General features: G+C 40.7%; 3 protein-coding genes and 1 long non-coding RNA gene across 5 annotated transcripts; 2 read left to right on the plus strand and 2 right to left on the minus strand.

The window, feature by feature from the left end:
• Positions 1–268: 268 nt before the first annotated feature.
• Positions 269–1,825, minus strand: LOC143420517 (uncharacterized). Its single transcript, XR_013100349.1, has 3 exons — positions 1,514–1,825; positions 1,227–1,314; positions 269–528 (listed from the first exon to the last, which is right to left on the minus strand). It is a non-coding gene; the product is annotated as an uncharacterized LOC143420517 (long non-coding RNA).
• A 2,101-nt stretch (positions 1,826–3,926) lies between these two features.
• Positions 3,927–13,632, plus strand: LOC101478679 (regulator of G protein signaling 20). 2 transcript variants are annotated; one of them, XM_004552006.3, is made up of 5 exons: positions 3,927–4,029; positions 5,024–5,184; positions 10,230–10,313; positions 10,398–10,632; positions 12,728–13,632. In XM_004552006.3, exons 2-5 carry the CDS (start codon positions 5,027–5,029, stop codon positions 12,920–12,922), a joined length of 672 nt encoding a protein of 223 aa, XP_004552063.1. In that variant the 5' UTR covers positions 3,927–4,029; positions 5,024–5,026; the 3' UTR covers positions 12,923–13,632. The 2 variants fall into 2 exon arrangements, with proteins under 2 accessions (XP_004552063.1, XP_076744328.1); XM_076888213.1 differs by lacking the exon at positions 3,927–4,029 and adding an exon at positions 4,902–4,934.
• Positions 13,633–14,565: 933 nt separating this feature from the next.
• LOC101478396 (lysophospholipase 1) lies at positions 14,566–18,707 on the minus strand. Its single transcript, XM_004552005.5, has 9 exons — positions 18,342–18,707; positions 18,192–18,223; positions 18,022–18,087; positions 17,796–17,843; positions 17,634–17,704; positions 17,474–17,547; positions 15,633–15,734; positions 15,099–15,275; positions 14,566–15,010 (listed from the first exon to the last, which is right to left on the minus strand). Exons 1-9 carry the CDS (start codon positions 18,408–18,410, stop codon positions 14,951–14,953), a joined length of 699 nt encoding a protein of 232 aa, XP_004552062.1. The 5' UTR covers positions 18,411–18,707; the 3' UTR covers positions 14,566–14,950.
• Positions 18,708–19,863: 1,156 nt separating this feature from the next.
• mrpl15 (mitochondrial ribosomal protein L15) lies at positions 19,864–22,677 on the plus strand. The gene is made up of 5 exons (XM_004552004.3): positions 19,864–20,042; positions 20,186–20,343; positions 21,178–21,343; positions 21,983–22,106; positions 22,225–22,677. The coding sequence occupies exons 1-5, from the start codon at positions 19,938–19,940 to the stop codon at positions 22,560–22,562; spliced, it is 891 nt and encodes a 296-aa protein (XP_004552061.1). The 5' UTR covers positions 19,864–19,937; the 3' UTR covers positions 22,563–22,677.
• The last annotated feature ends 501 nt before the right edge of the window (positions 22,678–23,178 follow it).

Below are 23,178 nucleotides of genomic sequence, written 5' to 3' on the forward strand. Positions count from 1 at the left end.
GACTTCATATAGGGAAAAATATATATCACATGTGCAGGACACCTTAAACTAGTTTTTTAATTAAGCAGCAAGGCAGAACAAGGTCAGGGCTGCATCAAGACACGAGGACTAAACCCCAATTCAACCAGACCCAGAACTGATCCAGAATTAAAAACAGGACTACAACAGTTCAAAATCAGGACTACTGAGGACTTAACCAAGACAGAACCAGAATCAGAACTAGATGATAGCACTAAAAATCATCATAGACCTGCACTACACTTATTTTTTTAATTCTACCAAAGTACACTATTTAGATTGAGAAAAGTTTATATAATTATTCAGCCTTGTTGTGCAAACAAGCCTGCAGAACTTAATAAATACAGAATTTGAAAAATAACAAACCTAAAAAGAAACACTAGGTACGAGATACATGAGGACCTATGATACGGTGATACTTTTGGTAAACAACCATTTGACTAACATGTGTGTCTCACCTGCTCTTGTTCATCTGTTCTGTCCTCGTTCTCCTCTCTCTCCCTCTTTGTGCTGACAATCATCAAATATACAGTTGAAACCAGATATTTACTCTTCAGATAAAAACACTTTTTTAATTGTAACATCAAATCAGACTAAATGTTTATTTTTTTAGATTGATAAATATAAAAACATATTTGTTAACTTTAAGAGTAAAGAGAGAAACTGTCTGTATTTCTTAATTGCAAATGGCACCAAATTGTATTCAAACTTGAGCCACACTTATGGAGCTCCACAGTTCTGTTCCTGGTGTTTTGGTTGACATCTCTTGATTTTCCCATGTCAAAGAAACAGGCTCTGTGTTTTGCCTTATATGCATCCACAGCTGTGCCAGCAATTTACTCACATGGACTCTACTAACCTATCAGAAGCTTCTTCAGCTCAGAATGGAATCGTCTGGAGTTTTCTTATTAATTAACAATAAATTTAGTGTACATGTACTCCTAAATTTGATGAAAGTGATAAAAATAGCTCTGTCTCTCTTTATTCTGACATTTAACTAATTCAAAATATATTTCAATATTTATCTAAAACAAAAATTTACTCTAAATTGATGTTGTACAGTAAAAATGTTTTATGTTTTCTCCCTAAAGTGTATGTAAATATCTGGTTACAAATGTGAATATCCTGCTGTGTACTGAAATCCCTCTTGTTTTGCATAGAAATATACTGAAAAACATACAAAGCATAATATATAAAATAACATTTACCTGAGTTTTTTCTTTGAAAGAACCCTCTAATGTCCATTCTTATGTTTCAGTACATAACTGAAACCGATTTAGTCGGGGAGGGTAAGAACTGAAAATATGAAATAAACACACGTAAGCTAAGACTCTAAAAAAAATAGCATTTGTTCGGCTTTTCATTTTGCCATTTGTTGATTCACTTGAAGAGCAAGTAACGTAATATTGGTCAAGTGATCAGTTTCATATCAATCTTTCGTGATGCACCGTCATATTTACATTATTTGTACAGTACGAATGATTTGCTTTGGTACCTGGTCAAACTTAAGCTCTCCTTAGTATGGCTGGCTCCGTCTCTCCAACAGCGCACTCACGGGCAGCAGCTGCCCCGCCCCCTCGCTCAGTCGCTTAGTGCCTGAGCTTGGATCATACCAATATCAGGGGGGGATTCACGCACAGTCGTAAATTCCCACAGTGTGCACTATGTGCTTCGAATATTGTGTGTACTTTTTGTTTTATACAGTTGTCAGCCAGGCATCTAACTATGAAAAAATTACACTCCAAAATACCCCGGGCTTCTGACAAAACAACCCGGGCTTAAGCCCCGTAAGCCACCCCCACGCTCCGCCCCTGTGCCCTTGGTTTTGCGTTTTCTGTTAGTTCATTATTCCTTTTGAGTTTTGAGAAATAATTTATGTTCATGTTCTGTGTTATTTTATACTTCTTTATTAATGGTGTTATAGATGACTTCAGATGTATTAGTTCCCTTTAGTGTTCCTGTTCTGTTCTTTCAGTCTTGTGTTTGGTTAGTTTTCTACAGCTGTGCGCCTGTTTTCTCTTCCTTCATTACCTTCTGTGTATTTTGTCTGAGTCTCCATGTGTCCTTTGTCAAGTCATCCCTCTAAGCTGGGGGTTTCCTAGTCCCATATTTATATGTTTAATGATTTCTGGAAACCTTGGATTCCCAGGCTTGCTTTGTTTATTACTAACACAGCATAACATGACAGTTTGGCCCCAAAGCTCAAGCACACTTGGGTTATGCAGGAAAGTAATGATCCAATATACACCACCAAGTCCACCTCTGAAAGGCTCGAAAAGTAAAAAGGAAGGTTTTAGAGTGTAATTAAGTCAAAGTCCAGACTTAAACCAGATTGAGATGCTTTGGCGTGACCTAGAACAGGTCGTTCATGCTCAAAAACCCTCCAATGTGGCTGAATTCAAACAATTCTGCAAAGAAGACTGGGACAAAATTCCTCCACAGTGAAGTGAAAGACTCGCTGCCAGCTACCAAAAAGGCTTAATTGCAGTATTTGCTGCTGAGCGTTGCACAATCAGTTATTAGATTTGGGGGACAATTACTTTTTCACACGGCGCCATGTAGGTTTTGGATAACTAAAAAAATCCTTAATACATGAAATCATCCTTTAAAAGCTGCATTTTGGATTTACTCTGGTTATTTTTGTCTAATTTTCTAATTTGTTTGATAACGTGAAATATTTAAATGTGAGAAATATGCAAAAAAAGTCAAATACTTTTTACAGGGCTGTAAAAAATGATTTGAGATGTTCTATATTCTATAGCAATTTATAATCCAGTCACACTATTAAGCATTAGTGAGGTGATGTCATTTAGAAATACACCTATGTTTACCCATCTGTTACTGTGACACCATGTACACCTATCACTGCAGTACATGGTGTTACCACCCGACTCAGAAGCTGCAACAAAAGTATGGAGACTGACACCAGAGTTTCAAAAAAAATAGGTTTGATTTTAAATTATTTTAAATTACGTAGATTTACATGGATTGACGCACAATAAAAAGTAGCATTCATCTAAAAAGCTCCAGCGCATTTTCTTAACTGCAGCATTATATGTGACTCTGTTTTAGTTTTATGCACAAAAGCCTATTGCATATTCTGAAAAGACAAATAACTGAGTGGTTAAATGAACTGTGTAGAATAAATGGTTAATAAAAGCCAGAGATTTTTAGAGATAAAAACTGATCTAAAATCCTGGCTTCAGCCCAGCATGAGGACAGATGGGTTTATGCAGCCTGCTCTCTACATAAAGCAGAATCTTGTCATGGCTGAAGAAGTGCAGTGATTGCTTTTTATCATTTAGATTCAGTTTAGTTAACAGTCACTTAATCGAATTTTACTTCTCCTGATTTGCCCTCCATTGGGCTCAGCATCCCCCGGGGGTCTGCTGCTAGGCCCCGGCGTTTTTAAATAGAGCGCCGCTGCCCTCTGGTGGATTCAAGTGGTGCTGACCACACTGGGAGCACACTAGGTGCAGATGTTGATTTGGATCTTCCAGATGTTTGATTAAATTAGTCAGGGTTGTGACGTCTACAGCGTCTTAATATCTGCCACCACTGACTCCAGAATCCAAAAATGCACCCAGTAAAATAAATGCATTACCAACCAGATTATGAGTGATACAGGCAACGATTTAAGAATATATTACGTTTCTTCATAATTCAATTCAACAGAAATTGACCCAATCGCAGAAACTTTATTGATTATATACCAGCAGCATTTCATTGCCTCCAAAAACAAAACCCCCCATGAATAATAATTTACAAGAATCTCTGTTTATTATCTGTGCCACGCAATAGACTTCCTGCCCCATCTGTCAAGAAGAAGCCATTGCTGTAACAGACAGCGCACATTGTGTTCTGGCAGTTAATGCATGGACGCAGAAAAATCTTTTCACACTTGCAGGAAACGCATGCGCATAGAGGAAACCAACTGGTTTGTGTCAAGCCGAGGCAGACGGACGTGATCGAGCCAAAAATCACCTGTATTCTGGCATTCATGGTGACACAGTGAGTACACATTTATATTTTTATAACAGAGAGGGCGTCTTAAAAACGACTGAAAGCACGACTGGTTGTGCAGTTTTTCTTCTTCTTCTTCTTTTCTTTTTTGGAAAATAAGGCGGGTAGTTACAGGGTCCAGTGAGGCTGAAGCATTCTTATCTGGATGTTCCTCCAGCAACCAGGAATATTAGAATTAATTTCTAGACAATTTGTGCACACTGTCATCCGTGCTAAAATAAAATCATCGATCATTAAACGAACCTAGATATTAGCAGATCTGCTGCTTCTTTTTGCCTCTAAAGGGAGAGAGAATAATGTGAGTGGACGCGAAATTATCAGTATTTCTGATCATAATGATTGCATTATGTTCCTATAAATGGCTGCTTGCTGTAGGGAGACTGTTTTCCTTGTATCGTGTATCCTCCCGAGGATGCGATTGCTGCGGTCCAGGAGTAACGCCTTGTCGCTATCATTACTGCTCATCCCTCACAGACGGAGAGGGGAGATGAGGGAGAGAGGAGGGGGGGGGACAGGGGGGCGGGGGTTGTTGCTCATCACATTGGGTTTTGTTACATTCAGCATAATCCAGCAAACCCTTGATTAAAAAAATCCACTGGCTTCTCGAGCTGTTTGCATTCATATATTTATATATTTCATGTCGATCGCTGTTGCATTGTGCAAAAGTTGATCGTGAAGTGTTCGCGCATTCCGCAAGACACGTTTATTCACCTCAGGTAGTTTCAATTTAGCAAGCACGGATTTCAGCACGAGATTTCCGTATCATTTAGGCTTGAGTCGCTTTTTTTCCTCCTCTCAATCCTCCTTAGAACTGCGCGCCGGCTGTCAGATCTCTAATCTCTTGCGATTTCTTGGACTGTGATGTTTTGCGTGTGATGCTTCCGCTTAATGCGGTAATGATCTTCCAGTGAAACCTCTCCTACCACCATCACCACCACCCTGCTTTCCGTGCAGCTCTCTCACTGTAGTCTTCTGCTTTCAGCCCATGGGCTCAGAGCGGGAGGAGATGCGTAAGACACAGGTGCAGGTTCATCAAGAAGCAGCTGCCAGTGTCCTCCAAGCGCGCACCAGAATGGGAAACACCCCCACCAACGCCTCAAATGCCTGCTGCTTCTGCTGGTGCTGCTGCTGTAGCTGTTCCTGGTAAGGAGAAACACTCCACTGAATCCCACACATCCACACACAGATTTATACACTGATGACTTAAGTCCTCTCATTAATTACATTTCCTTAAATTTCACGGGTTCATGAGTTTTGCATGAGTTGCTAGCTGTTGTTGTGTGGCCGAGATTAATCCTGAACTCACTCAAATTTGGTCCAGCAGGACTGATTGGTGTCAGCTGTAGCTAATTTCACAGCTAATAAGACTGTGGGTCTTAAGCAAGCAGCGGGCATATGGCATGCGTGTGTACAAGGAGCAAGATGTCAAATGGTGTGGCTACGTACAATTCGGGAGGGAGGGTGTCGTTTGCAGCTGGTTGGGGGCTGCATGCAGTGAAAGAAGATAGTGAAGGGGAGGGTAGTTGCCTTCTTCAGCTAGTGTAGGGCTGGGCATAGGAATGCAAGGTGCTGTTGTTGCTCCTGAGTGAGCTGCTGCTTTGAGTGCCATTGTCTCCACGCATTATTCTATGTCTCTGCCACAGCCCCACTCAAGTGGATCTTGTTTTTGAGCAATTTTAGTATCTCTGTTTTGCTTTCATGTCTCCCACTGATCACCAATTGTTATTTTTACTTCCAAAACACGTGTTTAAGGCACCAAAGTGGCCTTAAACTAAATCACTTTAGTTGCCACAGAAAGGAGTGCGCCACGCTCGAAAAACGCTGAACAACCCTGCCCAGTGAACTGCACTAAAGCGTAGCCAGAATGTACAGTGTTGTATTTTATCTACACCTAAGTAAAACTAAAGAAGAAAAAATACAATTAGAAAACTAAAACAGAATGCAAGCACAACTACACAACTATAGCAATGCATAATAGATAGCAATAAGACTAAAAGGACAGTTCTTTTAAAAGCAATGAAATATGCACAGGAAATGAAACCGGTCTTAAAAAGAAATAAAAATATGCAGCAGTTTCCTTGAATTTCCTGTTCAAGTTAAAAACAAGAATATGACAAACAAAATAAAGCACTCATGCTCTATAATAAGATGGCGAGTATGACAAAATGTGTTACATATAGCCTGTCAAGAGGCATGAGAGAAGGGAGAGGTTCAGCTGATAAGCACCTGATGGGGAAAAAAAACACCCAAACCTTAAAGTGTTCTGGTTTTGTGACTTCACAATGCCAATGTTTACGGTTTTTGGCAATGCTATCACATAGATTTCACAGACTATAATAGCATTTTTGTCATTTATGATCGATTAAACAGAAAAATCTACCGATGTAACACTGAGTTTATTGATTGCTGAGTAAGTGGCCCATGAAAACAACCAGTCATTACAATTATCCAGTGTTTTCACAACTCATTTCCCAACAGAGCTGCAGGATTCTCGAAATGTGATTCAGGATCCCTAGAGCTCTGCAACCAATAAGATTGTTGTATTACTAAAATGGGTATATCTACAGATAGGGACAGTACTGTGCAAAGTCTTGAGCCAGCCCTCATGGCTGTATAGCTTCCTCGGAAAATGGGAATTGGGTGCATGTGTTACTGAAATATGTGCAAACATACATGGAAACACAGTATATAAGACAAAAACTGAGTTTGTACAATTTTGATGAGCTTGACAGTTATTATTTGGTATGAACACCTTTATTCTTCAACACAGCCTGAACTATTTAGACAAGCTTCCTTGTAATTTCTTTAAGTAGTCTTCAGAATAGTTCTCCAGGCTTCTTGAAGGCCATTCAAACCCCACCCTGCTTCAGTAATGTTATGGTCCAGGCTACTGGGAGGCCAATCCATGACTCACAGACAACCACTTTGTGTTTTTTGTTTTGTCCAGGTATGCTTTTACTGCATTAGGAGTGTGTTTGTGATCATTTTAATACTGAAAAATCAAGCCATTGCCATTCAAATGTGATTCAGATGGTGGATCAAATCTGATGGTAATGTTTGGTGTTCATATTTCCATCAGCCTCGATGCCAACGCCTGATGTTCTAAAAGAGGACTTTTTGTGCAGTAGCATGAGCTTAATGTTTTTAACTCTGAAGCTATGGAAACTCCCATATGATTTTGAGCCATCACATCACATGTCTGGAGTATTTTGCTTGAAAAGTTTTAGAATGGAAATAGTGCTGAGCATAAGAGTACAAATGGTAGTGAAGGTGTATATTCAGTTTGTTATTAGGACTATTTTGTCCTCTGTAAGTGGTCCCTGCTCCCAAAAAAGCTTCCACAAACAGCAAATCATGAAGAAAGTGGTCATTACAAGTTCCCAGAGCAAAAGTTTACACCGCCAACTGTCTTGGTTTGTCCAAACAATGATTTTTAATTTGCAGAGACATAAACCAGAAAACGTTAAATCAAATAAAAATCTAATAGTTTCCGTCTGGAATAAAATGAGACGTATGTTGTAGTAACAGCTCAACAACAGATGCACCTCCCTTTTGACTCCAACCTCTCATTCATTTACCAGCACCATCCACACAGCAACCCAGAAAAACATAAACTCAGTGGCCCCGTGACCGGCGCCGGCTCTCGTCGGATGGAGGCCTCAGGGGGGGTTAAACCTGTTTTGGAATTATCAGCTATTTGCTTTTGCTTCCTCTGAGGACAGCCGACCTGTTGTATGCAGAACGTGGTCGCGATAATTCACTCCGCTGGGGATGAGTAATACGTTTTTTATTCTACATCTGTATGACTTTAATTTAATTGTTGCACAGCTTCAAACACCACATTCCCAGGTGGGATGGCTCACAATGGACTCTCACCTGAACCAATTAGCCGACAGCCAGCTGCTACTTCAGGCAGAGAGAAGGTTTTAATTCCACACAGGTGAGACTCACAGGATGAGCTGGACAGTTGACACACTATACTTTTTACAGAAACGTTCCCAGTGGATCAGCCTGAACGTGCTGTAAATGTTCTCTCATTTCAAATGAAGAAGAAACTATAGAATGCATAGTGCTCCTGCTACACTACACTGTAGGAAATCAGTGTTTGCAATAGACTTTTTGACTGAGGATTGCATGAAATTTAAAGTATTTCTGGGTTTTGATATTATCTCAGTCTAGTGTCTACATATAGGGTATGTAGACACCAGCCCATTTTTAATGTGTACCATTTGGGATTGGCTTCTTAGTTTTATTTAAGGGAAGTCATGAGGCTAGACTGTATAATATTAAACCAATGGTTCCTGAGGTTTTTGATTGTTTGCTGCTGGAGAAATTTTAAAGTCCATATAATGCATTTGGGGTATGTCACTTTCCCTATGAATGTAAAGAGTTAGCAGAGTTATAATGTAATATCGAAAGGAGTTATACAAAGAAAAACACTGCTCTTGAGCGCACACCATAAAAACGTGGCCATCACAACCATCACATTGCTTTTGGCCTGTGCATTTTGAGGCCTTAAGGTTAGTGTATTGGTCACCACCATGGTGGCTTTTTGGGAGCCAGAAGTAACTGTATCTGGACAAGAGGGTGGAGTGTTAAGTGATCAGCTAGTTCTAGCAAGCCTGGTTACAAGGCTCTAGCTATATGTGAAAAAGAAGATTTTCACAGGACTACATAGAGTCCTGTTGCTCCTGTGCTTGTGATCGTTGTCCTGTTGGATGAACCAAACGTGGGCCAAGCTTTAGCTGCTCAACAGATGGCCTCACATTTGACTCTAGAATACTTTTGGTATGCAGGGGAGATTGCGGTCAAACCAATGACTGCATAGTGCATAGAGTTGTGTGAAAAGTTTGGATCTACTAATAAGCAGTTTGAATGTCACAGATCCATTGCATACATTGTTTAACTGTCTTCATGATGTGAGAACCTGGCTATCTCAAAACTCTTTAACCTTGAATGACAGTAAAACTGAAGTTATTGTCTTTGACAGCCATATTCCATTGAACCAACTAACTGTTACCCTTTGACCCACTTCCTAGCTACCTCTCCCACGTTGTAAGACTCCCTATTGCCATTCGCTCTTCTGAGACTGTTCAGTCTTTTAAATCTCATTTAAAGACCCATCTTTTTACTCTGGCTTTGATGTAAGATAGTTTGATTATCATTTGGTTGGTTTCTATGTTGTCTTGCGTTGTATTTGTCTTATTTTTATTTCCTAATTTGTGAAGCATTTTGATCAAAACTGTTGTTTTTAAATGTGCTATATAAATACATTTTGATTTGATTTGAAGCCCAAAGTAAAAGGAAAAAAATACTACAGTTTAACTCAGCAAAGCTGAAGCACAAACATCTTGGATGGCTACACCTCACAGACATGACATTAGTGACATTAGTCATCATGACATTAGTCAGATAATCTATTTTCCACAAAAGTACAACCGCAGTGCAGTGCATTGACTTTTGGACAGCTGTGAATCTGCACAGCTAGGCTGCTAATGCCAGTATCCTGAACAATGAGTTTTACATATTAAAAAATACCATATTATAAACGTGCTCTAAATTTGGGCATTTTAACACGGAAGTCTGTGGGTGTTGACTCTATTATGGAGCCAGCCTCAAGTGGCCACTAGAGGAAATGCAGTTTTCGGCTCCAGAGGTTGCTACTTGCATCATCATGTAACATATTTACACAATGTCTGCTTTGAGGCTAGCTGGTACACCTGCAAACAAATTATGAGCAGTCGGCCCTTATTTCTAAATTGTTTAGCCACAAGCAAAATGTTAAAAATGTTCTCTTATTGGCTGTAAGGACAAATACAGTCGTGATGCACGTCACAGCGACTGAGGAACAAATGCATTACTTTTAATCCTGATGGTAATGTCAGCACACTGCATGGCTAATGTAGCTACGGATCCCATTAGTTCTGATCGTAGGCCCAGTGTGACACAAACTCAAACAACAGCAGGTGTTTTCATGTCTCCTTAAGGGCCTCCACATGTATTTTGCCATGCATTGAATTATAACATGTATTTATTCTGTTTGATAACAAATGGTCACATTAGAAGATTTTCCAATTTTGAATGTCTAGCTCAAGCTGCAGGGTGAAAAACTGAAAACCGGGTGACAAACTGCTTTAAAAACATTCATGATCAAAACGTCAAAGCTCTCCGTGTTATTTGTCTTTCAGTTTGACTGTTAGAAACGAAGACGAAACAATACAAAGGTCCACGTTTGAGAGCAGGACGGACAAAACCACTAATTGCGAAGAAAGGTGAGTTCAGCGATACAGAATCTGTGACATTGCTGTGGAAATTCGGTGACATGCCAATGCATCCATTATTCTTTTATTTTCCAGCCCAAAGCCTACTCTGGAAGACACTCGCTCCTGGGCGATGTCATTTGAAAGGGTGATGAAAAGTGCAGCCGGGCGAAGCTGCTTCAGGCAGTTCCTGAGAACAGAGTTCAGCGAGGAGAACATGATGTTCTGGCTCGCCTGCGAGGAGCTCAAAAAGGAGACGAACAAGACTGTGGTGGAGGAGAAAGTCCGCCAGATCTATGAGGACTTCATCTCCATCCTTTCCCCTAAAGAGGTGAGTAAATAATACTTAGAATGATCATATCTAAGTTTATCAACAGAACATCATAAATGTGTTCTCTAGCCTTGATCTTCTCAGATATGTTATGATAAGTTATCATTTTTAAAATATCAAAACATTTTTCATAATCTGCAGATTAGCTTATTGTAAATAAATTTTGGATGAAAGAATAATCAGCTCAGTTTCTTTGTCCCAAGTAGCAACCATATTATCACATATGTTTACTACAGTTCAAATGCTGACAATCAACACATTCTCACTCCTGAGGTGTAATATTGCAGATTGCTTTTGCTGCATTGCAGGCAGCTTTTATGTTCCTTTTTTTTAGCTCTAAGATCGACTTCACCAAAAGTCTCACAGTGGCTGTTTTAGGGTGTAGAGTGTATATAGAGTCAGGGTGTCAAAGTATAACAGCACTGACAACAAGTGGAGTATTATAAATATCATGTTAATGACAGGCTGCAAGAACAGTATTGTTAATAACCCACCAACAGCAAGTGTAGCTACCAGTAACATAAACCAGCCAACAGTCATAAAAAAGGAAAAAAGACTAGCTAGAGACCACTAAACAACATATAAAAGGCATGTGAACTGACAGGTTGAAGTCGCCTTACTAATTTATGGATTATGTCAAAAGAAGGCATGTAAGTAGATATTTTTGAGTCAAAAGTGGTTAAAGCAGTAATTTTACATTTTCAAGCTGGTAGCAGGAAGCCTCGTTGATATATACTCACTGGCTACTCCATTAGTTACATGTTGCTAGTACCAGGCTGGACCCCTTATGCCTTCAGAACTGCCTTCATTCATCATAGCACAGACTCAACAAGGTGCTGGAATCATTCCTCTGAGATTTTTTACATAATGACACAACAGCATCAAACAGTTGCTGTATTGTATTGAGATCTGGTCACCTTGGAATCTATTGCCATGTTCAAAAGACCAGTTTCTAATTTGAACACTGTGGTCATGAAGAGATGGGCGTGGTCAGCATCAATACCCAGGTAGGCTGTGGTGTTTACACGACACTCAGTTGGTATTAAGAGACTGAAAGTGTGCCATGAAAATATCCCACACATTATTAAACCAGAAGCCTGAACTGCTGATAGAAGGCAACAGAAATCTAAATCTTCTTTTGTCCAGTCTTGGTGAGCCTGTGTGAACTGTAGTATCAGTTTCCTGTTCTTAACGGACATCAGATCACTCGGAGTGGTCTTCAGCTGGTGTAGGCCATCTGCTTCAAGATTCAGCATGTTGTTTATTCACTCTTCTGTATATCTTTCTTATAACAAGCAGTTATTTGAGCTTCTGTCGCCTTCTTGCCAGCTTAAAGCAGGCTGACCGTTCTCTGAGCTCTGGCATCAACAAGGCTTTTTCACCCAGAGAACTGAGGCTCACAGGATATTTCCTCTTTTTCTCTCTGCTTAAACTCTAGAGATGGTTGCGTGGAGAAATCTCAGTAGATTGGGGCGATCGTGGCTCAAGAGTTGGGAGTTCGCCTTGTAATCGGAAGGTTGCCGGTTCGAGCCCCGGCTCGGACAGTCTCGGTCGTTGTGTCCTTGGGCAAGACACTTCACCCGTTGCCTACTGGTGGTGGTCAGAGGGCCCGGTGGCGCCAGTGTCCGGCAGCCTCGCCTCTGTCAGTGTGCCCCAGGGTGGCTGTGGCTACAATGTAGCTTGCCATCACCAGTGTGTGAATGGGTGGATGACTGGATATGTAAAGCGCTTTGGGGTCCTTAGGGACTAGTAAAGCGCTATATAAATACAGGCCATTTACCATTTTTAGATCTGCAGTTAAAATATTTAGACCAGTCCAACTGGAACATTCACTTAAATCACATTGTGTTCTGATGCTCAGTTTGAACTTCAGCAGGTCATCTCGACCACGTTGACATGCCTAAATGTATTGAGTTGGTGCCGTGTGATTGGCTAATAAGGCATTTGCAGTAACGAGCAGTTAAACAAGCATCTGAAAGTGTCACGCAGAGTATAAAATCCTCGTGTGGAAGTTGTTTTGTCCTTTTATATGTGCATTTTTTTAAATCCATCATCCGTGCTATTGAACATTCTTCTGTCTCCTCGTCCTCTCCAGGTCAGTCTGGATTCACGCGTCCGAGAAGTGATAAACCGCAATATGCTTGAGCCGACCTCGCACACGTTCGACGATGCTCAGCAGCAGATCTACACGCTGATGCAGAGAGACTCGTACCCCCGCTTTATAAACTCATCTGCGTACGCAGATCTGCTGAAGAGCCTGGAGGAGTCTCAGTCTCCCTCTGAGCCATAGACTCTCCACTGCCACACAATGCTTTCTAGCGCATGCGTCCCACCCGAAGGAGTTTCGTGTTCATGTTGGAGTCCTGCTATTTAAAGAAAGACAGACGTGAAAATGAACACTACTTATCCAGCTGTAACTGCTGTTTATTTACCCACGATTAGCTTACCAAAACCTTTGGAGCAAACAAGAACAAATGCTCGGTTCAGCATCAGTTACTTGTCTAAAACATATCTATATTTTTATATACTCCCTAACGCTTGACATTGCACTTTTCTACCTTGTTTAATGAGGGAACGCATGTATCTGTGAGCACTGCATTTGTATTTAGGTATATTGTGAGCCTTAATGCATATCCAGTTCTTGTAGAAAGTAGTAGTTTTTATTTAACGGTAAAATTAAGAAGAAGGAAAGTGCCTTGGAATAAGATCTTCTACACTAGCACCTTTGGTCTAAAACGAATGGTGCGACAATGACTTCACACGTTGGTGCTTTTAGCTCTTCTCAAAGATCAAAGTTTTTACAACTTGATGAGCTGATACCCAGAAATAGATCTTGTCTTTGTGTTTCAATACTGTGATACTAGTCTATATTTAATTTAAGCAAAACAGGGAAAAACAAACTGAATACATGACCATGACCACTGATATATTTGTGTATTTAAAAATTTGTGTGAAATAACTATATGAATTCTCACATAAATAAAGCACAATCATACGTTGCGTTTCCTGTCATGTGTCATGAACATTCACAGTAGAGTCTATGCTTTCACCTCATTATGTATCGCACATGTAGTACTGTAGTTTTTGCAGTGTGTTAAGAACAGTTTTCAGAAACGACTTACACTTTAGGACAGCCAACAACATATTGGCTGTCCTACTTAATCAGGTAAGAAGGCTGATGAAATCCCAGGTGCTAATATTGTATCTACAATTATGTAAACCCAAATGCAGGAGGAGAGGAATGAAAGAAAGCAGAAGAGAAACTACATGTGTTTAAATGCGAGGGGGGCAGGTGGAAAAGTGAAGGGGGGTGATTTTAAATGCCTGGGATCAACCATCCAAAGCAATAAACAGTGCACGAGAGAAGTGAAAGAGAGTAAAGTCTGGGTGGAACGGGTGGAGACCAGAGTCAGGGGTGATTTGTAAAAGATGGCTAGAGATAAGAGTCAAAGGGAAGGTTTATAATATGCTAGTGCTATGATAGTTTGGAGATTGTGGCTCTGATAAAAAGACGAGAGGCCGAGCTAAAGATTTTCACTGGGAGTGGCCAGAGTGGACAGGAGTAGAAATGAGTATATCAGAGGGAGTTTGGAGACAAAGTCTAGGAGGCAATGCTGAGATGGTTCGGTCATGTGCAGAGGAAGGATAGTGGATATGGTTGACCAAGAATGCTGAATATGCTAGACAGGAGGAAAAGACCTCAGAGAAGATTCATGGATGAGGGGAAAGAGGACATGCAGGGGGTTGGTGTGACAGAGGACGCTGGGATAGGGGGAGATGGAGGCAGATGATTCAATGTGGTGACCACTAAAGGGAGGAAAAAAGAAATCTGAGAAGCTGGCAGCAATAAATATTTGACCTTTTAGCTTGGCGATGTGCCTTAATTAATAATTCATCACCAGACCAGAGCTACATTAATGAAAAAGAAAAACATTTAACAACAGGCCATTTATTGTGAGAGAGTAGGTATTAAACCATGAAATGTAGCCCTAGTTGTTATAATACATACAATTCCTGCAAGAAATGGCTCGTCTCAATGAAAAGTAGCTTCACAATCAAGCAACTACTGTTAGTTACTCTACTGTAACACTGAGGGTTGTGTGTGGCTCCAGGTCAGTATGCAGCATCAGTACAGTCATGCCTCTTGCAGGCTGACAGCCCCGTTCTTATCTATGAGTAGCAGCAGGTTTCTTTTTTTTTTTCCTTTCTTTTATTTTTTAATTAAGTAAGTCAGTGGTCCTCGAGTCCGTGTAGTCTCACGGGAGTCAAGCTCAAAGGACTCTGTTGATGTTGATCAGGTGAGCGGACACACTCGTGTTCATTCGTCGCTGATAGGAGGAAGCTGCTTTTCTATGAATCGCTTGACATCCACCATTTCCTGTAAATACACAAAAAGATGCAAAAAGCATTTCAGACGGAACTCCACGGTCAAATGTGCCTTTTTTTTTTCTTATTCCCACCCTCACCTCTGGACACGCGCTGTGAGGTAGACCACGGTATGACTTGAAGGTAATGTTGGCAGGATTGATGAGACCTTTCATCTTCTCTGCTGTCTGGATGCCGAATGCGTAGGGAACCAGGGGATCGGCATCCCCGTGGCACTGCAGGACATGCATGTCCTTGTTAGCACTGTTGGCAGCCGCCTGAGAATAGAACAGATTAGGATTATTTTTATTATCTGATTATGAGTGAATGTGAGCTGGCTGTGGGATATCCCGGTAGTGTAATCCAATTGAAGGAGTAGTTTGCTAAAAAAATAAATAAATAAATTAAAAATTTGAAGCATTACATGTATATATACAGTGCTTACTAAATGTATTAGACATCAACCCAAAGTAAAATAAAACCCCACTCATATATGTGCTTATTATTAACCGGTCCAAAAGAAAATACTTGCATTCACAACTTTATGAAGTGTCAATTATCAAAAATTTTAAGAACTACAAATTTCAGGTGGATCTGTCTAAAAGCGTAGGTTGCACCCTCAGAAATGTTTCTACCTGAGGGAAGGATTTGTGGAGAGGAAGCCAGCAGCTGAGAGCGACCACACCGGCAAGTTTCTGTTGAGTCGTCAGAGCCGTGTAAAGAGACAACGCTCCACCCTGGGGGAAAAAAAAAACCACACACAAAAAAAACCATCATTCTCACAAAGATACTAAGCCTAACACCAACAGATTACAACTACACATCAACACAACCTCAGCTTGAGGACAGCACTTGATTAATCCACACTTGATTGATTTAAACAGTCCAGTTTTTATAGCAAAACCTAAGTGTGTGTCAGTTTTCATTGGATAAACGACTGAACAGACTTTTAAATCTATGGGATAATTCACAGGTGGGAGCTAACGGCCACATACCCAACTAAATAAAGAATAAACAACTCCCAGTGCAAGTATGACAGCTCCAAGAAAACACAAGTAACTCATCTAAGTCAGAACGTTTGTGACACTACAGGCCTTTCTCACTGTTAGAGGATACAAATACAAAGAATGCGGTTGTAGAGGAAACATGACAAATACACTTCTTCATTAATACACATTTGTCAGTCAAATAAAGGGAATTCACATTTACATACAAGGCTCATTTAGCAGTGTCAAAACATGAGTATGTTTGCATGATTAAAGGCTCTAGTCCTCTTTTGTTCTTTTAAAATAATTTATTTGGAAATAAATTATTTGTATTTTAAGTGCCTAAAGTACATGAAAACAGTGCCTAGTTGTTTTTTCTGCTTTTCTTGCCTAAATTTAAGATGTGCCTGGACACAAAATACATCCATAATTTAAATCAAGTTAATCTTTTCAGTTATCGTGCTGTTTGATATCAAATGAAAGAAACAGATTAGCAAAAAAATAGTCCTGCGCATAAGCATAAGAACAAATTGTTCAATTTTTAGTTCGTTTTTGTATAGATTACACAAACAGTTATTAAGCTTTAGATACGGTACATGTGTTTAACCTATTTTCAGTCTATGTTAGATGGCTGCTGTTGTATTAACTGCTTACAGCATAATAATACACTATATAATAACTGCCTCCTACTATGGCTCCATGGCTTAGTTATGTACACATTCAACTAAAAGGAGACACAAATCCCTTTGGGGTTGCATCAGGAAGGGCATCCGGTGTAAAATATCAGCCAAATCAAACATAAGGAGTGACCCAATGTGGCGACCTTGTGCATGAGGGAGCAACCAAAAGTAGCTTTAATATTTCCTTGATAAGTGCTTACTATTAACGGACCCAAAGACGTGGTTCGTATGATTATACTCACCTTCCTCACTGCACATTTGCAGTTGAAAGAAAACATCACCTAGCATCAAGCGTTTTTTCAAGATTAAAGTTGTACGCAGCGACTGGTGCTGTTACTCCAGGTCGAAGGAGTACATATTTTATTAGAACTGGGTGTAGCTTTTTGTCTGCCTGGATAAATATGACTGAAAAGGAAGTGCTGTTCATATTCTTTTAGTGTTTCTCATGGCTGTGAATTTCTTTCCAACTTAACTTTAAAAATCTGTAAATATCTTGTACTTGAAACAAAAAAAATTAAATGCACAACTTTTCCACGTTTTTTCTCATCAATTTGACACATTTCTCTGGTAAATCTGCTGTTTTCTTCCTATGAAATCACCAGTTTTTCTCTCAATTTTCTCTTATGTAAGTAAACTTAAAAGAAAAATAATTTTCCGCAAGATGTTACCAGCCCTCACCCAGTGATTTTTTTTTTTTTTTTTTTTTTACTTTCAGTGGCAGTAATGCGCCATCATAACACTGCCTGTAAATCACACACAAAAAAAAAACAAGGTTATATAACATATCATTCCTGCACATCCCACACTTACCTGCGAAAATCCGCCCAGGATAATCCTGTGTGAAGGTATCCCATTCTTCACTTCTTGGTCTATCAAAGCTTTAACTGAAATGAAATTAAGGAAACCCCTTATGTTTGAATATGACTAAAGAAAAGGCCTGAAAAGGATCAAAATCCTTCTTTCAACATACTGTTCTCTGACGCTCTCTTAATTCCAGCCTCGTCTTCATTTGCATTCGGGCTCAGCCCATAGATATCAAACCTGTAGAAAGGGAGCAGATACATGTGAGGCTCATCCGACATGCAACAGCCACACTCTCAATTGAAAAATGCTCCTTAACTGCGAGGCTTACCAAGAAGGCATGTTCATCCTCATGTTCAAAGTAACAGGCATGATGGGACTGTAATCAGTGGAAAAGAGTAACATTATGGCTTGCCCTAACTGCCCTACATGTGTCAACAGGTTTATACATTTTCACAGCCTTTAATACAGCATTCAAGTCTACTTAAAGCGCTTACGGACTTTCTGAAACTTTCCCAAAACCTGCTTTTCCTGTTATAACTGCTCTAAATACTTACGCATGTGGACAAATGTATTTCACATGTGGTATCCTGATGCCTGCGAAAGCTTCTGCCCAGCCATGTCTGTCATTTTGGACACAGTTATAGTTAAGGTGAAAGCAAAAGTGTCTTGGGTCCTAATGAACACCAATATTACACACAAGACGTAAACAAATCTCTCTACATACCCAGTGTCGCCAAGGCCATGCAGAAATATAACCTGTCAAAACAAACAACACCTATTCGCACATGCTGGTACAAACTAGGCTCTTTATTGTCTAATAACAGCTGCTTTTTTCACTAACATGTGAATGACCTGTGTCGCCTTGTTAACTCACCGCTGCAGTGGCTTTACGGGCAGCAGGCACAATGGCAGGTAAGGGCGCTGACATGTTATTGCCGCACATGCAGCGCTGAGGCAGCTGTTATGTCGGGAGAAGTTAGCTGTTCTTAGCTAATAACGGTGCCCTCCCCTTTGTTGTCAATCCGTGTCGAGATTTGTCCAACTCTGCCGTTCAAATATAAAACAGCTGAAGGACAAAATACCGACCGACCATGGAGGTCAAAGTATCGCTGCCCCCTGTCCCTGCTGGCAGTCGTCAATTTCTTCTTAGAAGTTGAAATGTGATGTTAAAAACAACCACACCGACGGTTAGGGTTCTACTCGCTAAAGACAGGCACGCTTCGTAGTCCCGCCCCCTCCGCGTTTTGATTGGATGTCGTTAGCGGCCCGATTACAAATGCACATCAGCCATTGGGTGAGCGAAATGTCGATGAGCGACTCTTTGAGGGCTGTTAAATCCTCCACAGCCCACTTCTGTATTTGAAAATTACAGATAATGTGACTGCACAGCTGAAGAAATACAATTCAAAATTTTATAAATAATGCTAATAAAAAAAGAAGAACCTTTACATATTTAAACATAAGCTACTTCCAAGAACAATGATGATCTGCAGAGCTGTGGTAACTAGATTGGATTGTTCCAGAAAACATCCAAAAGAGCCAATACAGATCTGGAAAAAAAATGTTTTTGAGCGATGAAACCGAGGTGAATTTGTACCAGGATGATCACAACACAAAGTGTACCACATTATCTGCCAAGAATGGTGGGGGCAGTGTTATGTGTGGATATGTATGGCTGCCAGTGGAAATGGATCACTAGCGTTTATTGATGATGTAACTGCTGATAGAAGCAGCAGGATGAATTATGAAGTGTACAAATACTCTCTTCGCAGATTCAGCCAAATGCCGCAAAAGTGATTACTGATAACCCAAAGCAAGCTACAAAGGCAACTCAAGAGTTTTGTTTAGGTTTGAGTTTTAAGCAAAGAATACTCTTCGATAGTTAAGTCAGTCAACTGATCTCAACCCAACAGAGCATGCTTTTTGGCTATGAAATGGAACAACTGGATGCAGAAACATCCACAAACAAGTAGCAACTGAAAGTGGCTCTACATGTTTTGACTTGGAAGACTTTTTTTTCACACTGGATGCTATTCCTGATGCAACCCCAAGGTAATTTTTTCCTCCTCCCCAAGTCATTTTTCACTTTTTAGTCGTTGCACATATTGATTGTTTGATTTAAAATCCACAGTGGTGGTGTGCAGAGACAATACTACGGGAAAAGTTGTAAAAAAAAAAATAATGGTGAATGTTGAATATTAGTAAGAATTCTGGCAACGTTTGGCTTTTGCTTGGGACATTTTCAAAATATGTTAATTAATGTTATCGTGAGCCAGACCATTTTGGCTGTTTTCTAAATAATAAAAATTGCATATTAACACGGATTATTTTGGAAAACAGGAGCGCCAAACCTCCCAAATCTTTTATTTTGAAACGTAACAGCGTCAACGAGAAATACTTCCGCTGCCGTCTTTGTCACGTGACCTCTATGCCCTTGGTTTGCTACCTTTGACATGTGAGCGACCGAAACATGTCTTTCCCTAAGAAACCAGGCGGTAAAGCACTGGATGTTTTGCAGAACCTCCCGCGGATAACCTTAGCGAACCTACGGCCTGAACCAGGAGCCCGGCAAACGGTAAGTTTTAATCTCTCGTAAATTTTGTAGCTATCTGTGGCTAACGCAGCTAATGTCAGCTAAAGTAATCCAGCGCAGATAGTTGTTCTCATGAGGTTATGTGCAAGCAAGAGGAGATGGTCCTAAATGCTCCTGTGTCGCAGGAGAAACGCCGGGGCAGAGGGCAGTATGGTGGCAACAGGAGCGGCAGAGGACACAAAGGAGAGCGGCAGAGAGGGAACCGACCTCGGCTGGGCTTCGAGGGGGGGCAGACCCCCTTTTACCTGGCCATACCAAAATACGGATTCAATGAAGGGCACAGGTAAAGGCGTCAAATGCCTTTTATCTGTGAAGCTAATCGATGAGTGCTTGAGGCACGCCGAATTTGCATAAATGACAGATGCACTTGGTTGCCATCAAGCTCGGATCAGAAAACACAAAGCTTTATTTATAACCTGTTTTATCTGTCAGTCAGTACACCTTATCTACACAGCACTACCCACACTGATCTCTTAATACCAGCATTAGAGTCATGCTGTGGTAGGTGGACTGCCATTTGTGAGTGCACACCTGGAGTGACTGGTCTGCCACTGGCACCTTGTTCTGTTCATAGATGAGAGCACAGACTCCACTGAAGAACATCAGGCCCTCATGCCACATTCATGGAGTCTGACAGCCAGAAATGTGCCTGAGCACCCTGCAGGAGGTCATTTTGTAGAGCATGGGCAATGCTGCTCCTCTCCTTCTTGCACAAAAGATCAAATTCTGCCCCATGTAATGTCCCATCCCCTTGTATGTCCTCCACAGTTTTGAAGGGAGGAGATATAAGGAGACTGTGGCGAGTGGCAGAGGAAACCTTCTCGCGATGTCACTTGCATATCTGTCATCTTGGAAGAGCTGGACTACCTGTGCAGCCTGAATGGACTGCAGTTACCATCTCATGCTGCCAGTAGCATTAAACAAAAGTTAGTCATGAGGGATAAGGAGAGAGCAAAGATGCAGGTGCACCTCGAATGAATTCACAGTGGTTTCCACTTCCTAACTAGACAGATTGATATCCCTGAAGTTTAACTCAGTTTGTGTTACGCTGCTATGATCGAGTGTTCCCTTCATTTTTCTGAGCAGTGCATATCGATTTGTACTTCTTCCTCCTCAGTCGCCGTCCGCAGTACCACCCTCTGACGCTAAAACGGCTGCAGTACCTGATCGATCTGGGCCGAGTCGACCCGACTCAGCCTATAGACCTGACCCAGCTCGTCAACGCCAGAGGAGTCACAATCCAGCCCCTGAAGCGCGACTATGGAGTCCAGCTTGTTGACGAGGTTTTTGATCTGTTCATCTGTTTCATAGAGATCAAATTAGGCAAAATTAGGAAGCTTGATTTGTCATCACAGCTGATTTTAAAATCATTTAACAATCATCTGAGGACAAACAGCTACTTCCTGGCGTATTTAGTGTCAACACAGAAACAAGACTTGAGAGACGTGATTATTGATGTTAAATAAATTATAAATGCTATGCTACAAACACCAGAGGATCTCCTTTCCATGGAAATTGAAAGTATAAGGTTTCTTAATGGATAACCTGTTCATTTCCTTTATCTGTTTTATGAGCAGAACATCTTAAATATTGATGAAATGTATTTTCTCTGTCATCAGTAGAGCCTGTGAGCTGAAGACTTTATGCATAGCTGCTGCAAGACAAATAAAACAATTTAAACAGCTTATAGTTTGACCAGCAAAGGTTTTATTCTTTAAGAATGGCTTCAAAATCACTGTGAGGTTATCCAATTGGTTAGAACTGAAGAATTTTAGTAGACATACCAGTAGGTGGCACCACATGACAGTGTTGTCACTGTGACAGTAACAGATTAAGATGCTGGTCTTGACTCCTCAGTATTTTTATTTAGGTTATTATTTTAGCCAGTTCTGACTAAAGCTCACGTGTTTGTCCTGTTCCAGGGCGCTGAGATTTTTGCTGCAAAAATCAACATTGAGGTTCAGAGAGCGACTGAAGGAGCCATAGCTGCTATTGAAAGGAACGGAGGGGTCATCACAACCAGTTTCTACGATCCCATAAGTCTCGGTAACTCATTAATGACTGATCTTATCCACTTGCCCAAGTCGATGTATTTTATTTATTATTTATTTTTAAAAAAAATTTTAAAGTAAAAGGCCTGAAAATGTGCTCTCACTTTTTGCAGATATCCTCATCAAGCCTGTCCCATTTTTTGTCCGTGGGCAGCCGATCCCAAAGCGAATGTTGCCCGGGGAGAATATGCTCCCTTATTACACAAGTGCTGACAACCGGGGTTATTTGGCAGACCCGGACAAAATCCAGCAGGCCCGGCTAGCCCTGGCACAGAAGTATGGTTACATTCTGCCAGATATTTCAAAGGATGAACTGTATCACATGCTGGCCATGAGGAAGGATATACGACAGATCTTCTTTGGCCTTTCTCCAGGCTGGGTTGTTAACATGCCTGAGAAGAAGATCCTGAAACCAACTGATGAAAAACTGATGAAATATTACAGTTCGTAGGTGTTAGGAGAAAAATACTGTTTATTTACAGGGAGCTGGGGGTGTTGAAAGCGTTTTCATTTTGTATGGAAAACTATAGTCTGTGTGTTGCCATTAAACTTTATGTTGAAAAATATATTTTTCACTGTATTATCTTTTATTAATACAGTTAAATGTAGTCGATTTTATGCCACAAACCGTATGAGGAGTACTACTCGGTGGCCAACATCTGACGGCCTCGTGTCCAAGCACGACCGTGGCCCGTGCTGCATGATGGAAGGAACGTGAACTGTAACAGGTGAGGGGGAAATAAGGAAAATAAGATAACTCAAAGAATGAAAACAGGAAACAGATGCCTGGTGATGTGTGTTACTTGTGAAATGGGTTGCCTAGGCCCTAGAAGGGGAGTTTGAAATTAGTCACAGGCAGCTGTATCCTGGTGTGGACGTTCAAAAGATCCCTCCCCCTCCCCCTGTTTTGGAACACAATCACAGGCAAAAAACATACATACAACCTTGCCTCTGTATGCTTTGGAGACATGAAAGCCGAATCAAGACATCATTCATATCTAATAAAACTCAAATGCATCCTGATGAGATTTCTATTTTGCCCCCTGTTCGCACTATAAATTAAGCCT

This window comes from Maylandia zebra, linkage group LG9 (genome assembly GCF_041146795.1).
Source record: "Maylandia zebra isolate NMK-2024a linkage group LG9, Mzebra_GT3a, whole genome shotgun sequence".
NCBI classification, from domain to species: domain Eukaryota; kingdom Metazoa; phylum Chordata; class Actinopteri; order Cichliformes; family Cichlidae; genus Maylandia; species Maylandia zebra.